The 8,940-nt window shown below is 35.2% G+C and overlaps 1 protein-coding gene across 1 annotated transcript; it reads left to right on the top strand.

The window, feature by feature from the left end:
- The first annotated feature begins 3,009 nt into the window (after positions 1 to 3,009).
- On the top strand, positions 3,010 to 8,569 carry LOC115885574 (facilitated trehalose transporter Tret1-like). The gene is made up of 2 exons (XM_030904528.1): positions 3,010 to 3,309; positions 7,565 to 8,569. The coding sequence occupies exons 1-2, from the start codon at positions 3,063 to 3,065 to the stop codon at positions 8,509 to 8,511; spliced, it is 1,194 nt and encodes a 397-aa protein (XP_030760388.1). The 5' UTR covers positions 3,010 to 3,062; the 3' UTR covers positions 8,512 to 8,569.
- Positions 8,570 to 8,940: the final 371 nt, after the last annotated feature.

Below are 8,940 nucleotides of genomic sequence, written 5' to 3'. Positions count from 1 at the left end.
AAAAGTAAACTTGCTTCAAAACTTTTCTTCTTTCACTTTATTCGCATCACCTCTTGTAAGAGAGTTTGCAGTTTGCCAACAAATTTACATAATATCTCGAAATTGTCTTTCGGAGGACAGACAATATCACCGTAACTTTGGTGTTTCGAGAAATTTTTTAAATTGCATTCCTATCTAAACAATCTAAACTTATCCAAGTTTATCTATAAACATATATTGAAATTGAGTTGTTCAAAAGGAAAAAGTTTCTTTGGTTTATGAATAAAATCGGTATTTTGGTGAATGTAAAATCATTTACGTCAGTGAGTTATGAAGCTCTTAACTCACGCATTTTGAGTGACTTAAGAGCTTCTTAAATCACGCATTTTCATTACCAAAGAGAAAAGAAATATTTTGTAAAACATTTATTTTGCACTAAATTTTAAAAATATGTTATGAGTTCCTTTTCATTTCCATAGTTGTCTACTTTTTTTTCGGTGAACTATTTTCCATACTTAGAGCAAAATAAAACACTAAATCACCACAATACACCAAAACACTTTTATTTTTACACTGAGAAAGAGAAAATTGCAAGTATCCAATCCCTCATTACCAAAATTGTATGCGTTGCCAAAAATTCAATTTAATAGAATCATTCAAAATATTAAAACTAACTTCATAACACGGAAAATTTTGACTAACATAAAGATTATCAATATAAGGCAGAAAATCATGTAAAGCTGAGACCACATAAGGTACATTATTACTATTAATATAAATTGGATTAACAGTTTTTCTAATATTGTAAATTAAATTTATTAATGGATTATTTTGTAACGAAAAAAAACTAGAAAACTTGTTTAGTAGTTAGAATTTTAGAGAGGTTATGTAACCTAAAAGAACTTATAAGGACAGGAGAATTTGAAAGATATAGAATGTAGAGAAAAAGGGGAGACTAAAGGAACCAAGAAACAGTCTGGCGCATCTCGACCAAAGGGCAAAAGAGAGCGAGAACTTCTCACCTCTGCTCTGACAAAGAGAGAAGAAGCCACGATGGAAAGCCGGCCAACACCGGGAGACAAGCAGGGACGTATCACCAGCTTTTCCAGAACATTTTGAGGACATCGAGTTGACGGGTCGTCAACTCAAGGGAGGAGGGCCATGGTCAGGTCCTCACAATAGGAATTGATCTCAAATCCGAGCAGGCAATAGAGAAAGAGGGATATAATATCCTCTGTTATAGATTCGAGAAATCACCGGTTCAAAAACTGACAGTCCCAAAACTAAAGATCGTATCCTTCGACGTAACTGCATTTTGTGTGGCCTGACAAAGTTTTCAGATCATACAGTCTAACTGCCGACGTATCCCGTTGTAAAAGCGGGATAATCAGATTGGTAAACTAATGTTAGGTTCTTGAAAAATATCGGCTTAATATGGAAAAATTTGATAAAATATTAGAAATGTCAAAAACTTTTAAATTTCGATATTCTTATTATAGAAATTATATTTCATGTTTGAATAATCTTTTAGTAGATAAGCAAGCTGCGTTCTGGACCAAAATCGCGTGCTTTTTTAAATAAAAATCCCAAAACCGTATTTTGGTACAATTCAAGGTCATACGCCGTTTGATAAGACAGACAGAGATACAGGCGGACAGAGAGACAGACAGATAGATAGTGGGACAGACAGCGATGTATGCTTATCCCCACTGTCTGTCTGTCTCTTTCAAAACTTTTTTCCGCTTTCGATTTATTTATTAAAGAGAGTTTTGAGACAGACAGACAGACAGTGGGGATAAGCATACATCTCTGTCTGTCGCACTGTCTGTCTGTCTGTCTCGAAACGGCGTATGACCTTGAATTGTACCAAAATACGGTTTTGGGACCTCCATTTAAAAAAGCACGCGATTTTGGTTCAGAACGCAGCTTGCTTATCTACTTCTTTTCAATGGGGTCTCATGTTGAAAAATACCTCGTAAGTCAGCTGTTAAACTTGCCAGACAGCTCAAGTTCTTTTCCAGCAAAATACCGCGTGCGTCTCAAAAGTGGCTCACCCCTATAACTTCTTTATTTTTTCAGTTAAAAGAACAAGATTTGGTATGTTAGTATATGCCATAAATTACGATTGATTGACGTATTCAATTGTTTTCGGTCACTTCCTGTTTCACCGGAAATGACTACAACTTTTGATTTTTAAATGGCATCCTCGGTATTTTTTTACTTTATTCGATAGAACATAACACTCTGAATACACTGCCATATCATATGTCAACTTTTGACATTTTCGCATATGGTTTATTTGAAATTATAACTTGCGGTTCGTTACGAAAATTTGACTCGAAATACCAAGTGTGTGGTATCAAATTATTCGTAAAAAAATGCTTTGTCCAAATATGCTAATGAGCCACCCTCGTTCCATTTGAAAAAATTGAGATATGATTAAAAATACGATTTGAGCATTTTCTAACTTGCCAAGACAAGACACTAAAAGCATTAGACGATCAAATCTATTTTTCCAAGGCTCCTTGATTAAGGATTAGTGTTTTTACCATAGCCATGACACTCTAGATTGAATTTTAAAATACGATTTTTTATTAAGCGAGAGTGTCAAAAGTTGACATATGATATGTCATTCTATTCAAAATGTCATTTTATATCGAATAAAGCAAAAAATACCGAGGGTGCATTTCCGGTGAAACAGGAAGTGACCAGAAACAATTGAATACGTCAATCAATCCTAATTTATGTCATATACTAACATACCAAATCTCGTTTTTTTATCTGAAAAAATAAAAAAGTTATAGGGGGTGAGCCACTTTTGAGACGCACCCGGTATAATGAACGAAAAAAAACAGCGTCTTTCTGCGCTGTCTACTTGTGATTTTGATAAACATCAAAGAATATATCATGATAAACACTTATATTTTCTTTGTAAGAAAAAACCAAAGGGATAAATTTTAGATAAGAAACTCGGGACCTATTTATTTACACCATGTATAATGGCTCATCTAATATTAATTTTAGAATTGGAAGGTGGTGAGTTGAACGATGTCAAACTGGATCTTTCCTTTGTTGGATCCGTTATGTGTTTGGGCGCCATGTTTGTCTGCATTCCGATCGGAGTATTAGCTGACGCAATCGGAAGAAAATGGACCACTTTACTGACTGTAATACCTTTCTCTATCGGATGGTTAGCAATTACTTTCGCGCAAAATACAGCAATGGTCCTGGTGGGAAGATTTCTGACCGGTATGGCAGGCGGATCGTTTTGTATTGTGGCTCCACTTTATACCAGCGAAACTGCTCAAACAGAAATTAGAGGCACTTTAGGTGAGACGACATAAAATATTATTATTTTCTGCGGCTTGTTGCCGGTTTTCTTCCAAATTAATAATTTTTCAGATGAAATCGCTCAAATTCAACGCAAAACATTTTATTTTCTATAAGATATAGTGTTTAGTGTAGTTTTTGCATACGGGTGCAGAAAATCCAAAGAAATAGTATACAGACTGGATCAAAGGGAAACTTAAATCTAGTCCCTTTTTTTTATCAAGGGTCGATATTTTTTTAGACAATAAACTAAACATTTAGAAGGCGTCCCTCGTGATCAACTCTGTAAATAACGGACACCCTAATATACAGGGTGGTCCGAATTGTATTTCGGAAACTTCGGCACCATATTCTGCAGATAAAAGTAAGCAAAAAAGTTCGTATAAATGTATGTCCTAAAATGCTTAGTTTCGGAGATACAGGGTGTACAAATTTCATTTTTATTTCGATTTTTTTCAAATAATATCTGAAGTAACGTCAATATTTCAATGCAAATTGGTGTCTGGGAGTTTTTGAGAAATTTGATTTTCATGTCATTATGGCTACATATTTTTTAACTGGTTTTAAGAGTAATAACTTTTCGTCCGTACCTGTATAAAACTAGTGAGTTAAAAATATACATTTGCGACGTTTTTTACGTAAAAAGATCTCTTGGGAAAAATCGCTACGAGTAATGGTTTTCGAGATATTTGGAATCGAAATTACCAATACCTGTCATCATTGACATAAATTAAACATGTTGACTAATTAGTTATTAAACTGAAATCATAAATTTGAAATGTTTTTGTGCCAAAAGTTCAACAGAAAAAAATAAAGAAAGTTCAACAGAAAAAAATAAAGAAACTATTTTTTCTGTTGAACTTTTGGCACATTATCATTTTTTCGAAGAAAAACTTATGATTAGTTTAAGAAAATAAGAAGTGTCTAAATTTCTCATTTCTGTCGAATAACTATCTACTCAACATGTTTATTTTTAGTCAATAATGACATGTATTGACTATTTCCATTTTAAATATGTTGAAAACGGTTGCCCTTATCAATTTTTACCAAGAGACATTTTTTACGTAGAAAATCAAGAAAATGTATATTTTTTCACTCAGTAGTTTTGTTTTATACAGGTACGGCGCCCCCTACAAATATGAGTCATATTGACATCAAAATCAAATTTCTCGCTGCAAAAACTCCCAGACACAAGTTTTCATCCAAATATTGACGTTACTTCAGAAATTATTTGCAAAAATTCAAAAGCATTTTAGAACATATATTTATATGAACTTTTTTACTTATTTTTATCAGCAAAATATGCTGCTGAAGTTTCCGGAATACAGTTCGGACCACCCTGTATAGTGCAGTACCGGGTGGCCAACTAAGAACTTTGGGAAAAAAATTCTAATAAGTAAATCGACCAAGAAAAATCACTGGAAATTACTTTCAAGTTCGAAAAATGTGCGCTAGGGGGCGTTTCTCTGCTAGCTAATCAGAAAACAGGATTTTTCTCAAAAATAAGCAGGTGAACAGGTATTTTAAATATTACTATTGTAATCATCGATAAATTTGTAATTTTTTTTTGATAGAGAATATTTTGCTCTATTTCATAAAATAAAGTGGTGCGAAAGTGGTGCGAATCTTAATAATATGGACTACTGGTCCAAATCTACCCTTGATGCAAGTTGTTCAGCACCGAGACCGTTGGTCGGTAAATGTTTAGGCAGGAATTCTAGGATGGCGAATGATTGGACTTTTTTAATTATCTGAATGAAATGAACTATCCATAATTTCTAAGAAATTAATTACCAATTTTGTTGTTTGGGGATCTATCATAGTGAAATTGCATTTCATCAGTTGGTGCAGTTGTGCCGCTTATTTTGCTATGAATGTGTGGGGCTTCTTGAATACCACTTACTTTAGTAGATAGAGATGCTGGAACTGCACATTTCCATGGTCATCTAGGTCATCGGATTCAATATGCCTGGGTTTTAATTTATGGCGTCGAATCAAGAATGAACATAAATAAATAACAATTAAAAGGTATGAAAATGAAATTAGCCCAAGCAGCATTTGGACGTCGGGACAACGTTGTGTCACGCGACCAAACGTCGGGGCGCAACGTCGGCACAACCTCGTGCCAACCCTAGTCTGCACTAGTTTGGAGAATAATTTCGACGGAACTATCTAGGAAATAATTTCGGGTCGAAACGACGTTGGATACCGACGTTGGCTAGAAGCCTAATTTAGTACAAACTGCAACGTTGTTTAAAATCCTAATTCACAGAAATACAAAACTAATATGGCGTCTAAGTCGCGTTTTATCCTAAATTGGGATAATTATAGTAAAAATATTATTTTTATGATTTAGTTAGAGACATATGTCAGATGGCAGTGAAGGAAAACAAAACAAAAGTATTTAAATGTGGAGGATGTTTGAAGATCATAATTATTGAAACACTTTAACCGACTCTGTACCTCGTTACCCAAGGCAAAAAAGTTAAACGCAAACAACTTTATTGTTAAATGTATTGTTTCTCCTTTGAAAAATACTAATGGGCCTTAAAATTAAAGAAGTTTTAAAAATGTTCTTGAATTTTTTTTTAGTAAAATGAGAATAATTTATTCGCAGTCGAAAAAATTGTTTCCGCGTGTTTTTTAGGGTCAAATATTTCAAGTTAATGTATTCAAAAAGCAAGAATTGCTATTTTAGGAACGAAACATTTTCTTATTTAACAACATGGCGGCTTTCACTTTGTGGTTTTGGAGATTAAGATGGAGTAGTTCGAGTAGTCGCATACTGGACTAATAAAGTCGCAGTTCGGCCTTAACAGGTAGTATACTAGTCGCAAGATTGCCTAATAGTCATCTTAGAGTCTAGCTTGTGCCGCCCTCTATAATCTAAATAAACGAGGGAGTGGATAAACTATCGGTAATATATTATGTCGATGTATATTTAAATTTAGTTTTATATGTACCTTTCTTATGTCCCATTTTAATTAAGTTTTTTTTTTTATAAAAACAAAAACAGCACTGAACTGTCTGACTGAACAGAACAATGAAGTGAAAATTTAAGATTTAAGGTTATGGTTCAATACAGTTGCAAAAAGGTAGTGACTCGACGTCCTCCCAACGTAAGAATAAGGAAATCTAAACAACGTTGGAATTAGTAAAACAGACGACGTTTGCATAACGTTGGAATAGGTCCTGAAACTGACGTCGGAAAACTCTATATTGTCCAACGTTGTAACTACGTTGTCCGAATCACCTAAAAATCACTTAAGCAAAAAAGGTTACAAGACAACGTTTATTCGACGTCGCAGAAGCTTCTACTTTGCTGTAGTACTAGTCCAACGTCGGCACAACGTTATAAAAACGTTTAAATTTATTTTAATACCCAAGGTAGAGAGCTAACTATTTTTTGTAACTAATCCAACGTTGTGTTTAGTAAACATGTGGTCGCAAGTCGTGAAAATGCTACTTGGGAGAATATATGTTTTGATATTTTGACGTAACCAATTTATCTCTTTTTGTTTCCTAGCCTACTACTACAATTTTTAGACCATATAGTTCTAAGCGGCTGCATAACATGATTTGTTCTCTAAATATTTCGGTTAGAGAGAAGATAGAAAGTTGCGGTTTGCGCTGATATTCTGGAAATTTTGTGCTCTGTGAACTGTGCAAAGAGAAATATAGCCTCCTATTTATTTTTTTTATGCAAAAGCGCAATATCTGTTATGATGTCAAACAGCGCCGTCTAACTACCACGAAGAAAATGATGGAAACAAAATTTATACTGGAGATCATTAAGGAAGAAAAGCTCTTTTAAACGAACCCTAGTTTGTTTAAATTGGGTAACCCAAACCACACACACACACACACACACACACACAAAGTTATCTTTATTTTAATAAAAGCAAGTTTAACCTTCCCCCACCACTTTATTTTATGAGATAGACCAAAATACTCTATATCAAAAAAATTACAAATTTTACGAGAATTACAATAGTAACATTTAAAATAGCTGTTAACCTGCATATTTTTGAGAAAAACTCTGTTTTCTGATTGACTATCAGAGAAACGCCCCCTAGCGGGCATTTTTCGAACTTGAAAATAATTTCCAGCGATATCTCTTGGTCGATTTACTTATTAGAATTTTTTTCCCAAAGTTGTACGATAAGTAGTTTCTGAGATACAGCCGGCGTCCATTCTTAGTTGGCCACCCGGTACTTAAACGTTTAAGAAAATATTTTTTTTTCTTTTATTTCAGGTGCTTTCTTCCAACTGTTCATTACTATCGGCATTCTGTACGCGCAAGTCCTTGGCTTTATATTCGGCGTAAAACTGTTTTGTTTCGCGTGCCTGGCAGTACCTATCGCTTTTGGTATTTGCTACATATTTCAACCCGAAACACCAGTTTACCTGATGAAAAAGAGGAATAAGGAGGGAACAGAGTCAGCGTTCAAAAGGTTGAGAGGCAAGGACTACGACCCATCCGGCGAAATAAATAGCATACGGGCCGAACTCGACAGACAGGAAGCCCTCAAGGGTGAATTTTGGCCACAGCTTAAAACCCCGCAAGGTAAAAAGTCGTCTCTCATTTGCTTTATGCTGATGTTCTATCAGCAGTTGAGCGGTATCAACGCTGTGATGTTCTATTCTGGTGCCATATTCGTTGACGCAGGCTCTACCATTAATCCAGCCTATTGTACTATAATCATCGGCGTGGTGCAAGTGTTCGCAACAGTTTTTGCCACCTGGGGTGTTGAAAAACTGGGCAGAAAGATACTTCTGATGTTATCCGATGGTGCTATGGCTTTCTCGACTTTCCTTATGGGAATCTATTTTCTCCTTAAAGAAAAGAAGATGGTGTCCGACGAAACAATTACCGGCTTGGGCTGGCTACCTTTGCTATCGCTCGTTATATTTATTATAGCCTTTTCTTTCGGTATGGGTCCAATCCCGTGGTTGGCGTCCGCTGAACTGTTTCCCCCAGCTATCATGGCAAGAATGAGCTCTTGTGCCGGCATGTTCAATTGGTTTTTGGCATTTCTGGTGACCATCGGATATGCTCCTGTCAGTAATATGGCCGGAGCGTTTACCACATTTTTCATATTCACTCTGGTATCAGCTTCGGGGGTGTTGTTTGTGCTATTTGTAATGCCGGAGACCAAGGGCAAGACATTCCAAGAAATCCAAGACGAACTGGGACACTAAAATTGTAAATGATGAATTGTAATTCACTTAAAGTGAATAAAGATTCCAAAAAAAGTTATTTGTTTTTAATTTGTATAAGTATAGTCGTGAACGAAAGAGGCATTATAATGAGAGAATATTTTAATTATATAGGGTGCTACAAATTCGAGGTACGAGCATTCCCATCAAATCACATTTACGATGTGTTTACATTATTAGATGTAGACACAGGGTGACACAATTCCCCCGATGTAAATATGCTACGTTTACACATTGTAGTTCAACACGTATGCACAAAGGTTAAAGGTCCGCCTCACAATGTAGCCACAGTATAGCATTTACGTATACACAAAGTAAGGGATACACAGTGTGCCGTAGGATACACAGTGCTTGTGTATTACGTTTAAATTCTGTTTACACATTGCAGTTGTGACTACCGCGTGTATAGGT

Source organism: Sitophilus oryzae, unplaced genomic scaffold, assembly GCF_002938485.1.
Source record: "Sitophilus oryzae breed Bouriz unplaced genomic scaffold, Soryzae_2.0 scaffold_402_pilon_pilon, whole genome shotgun sequence".
Taxonomy (NCBI): domain Eukaryota; kingdom Metazoa; phylum Arthropoda; class Insecta; order Coleoptera; family Curculionidae; genus Sitophilus; species Sitophilus oryzae.
The sequence above is the reverse complement of the archived record's forward strand: the minus strand, read 5'-3'. Positions and strand labels throughout refer to the sequence as shown.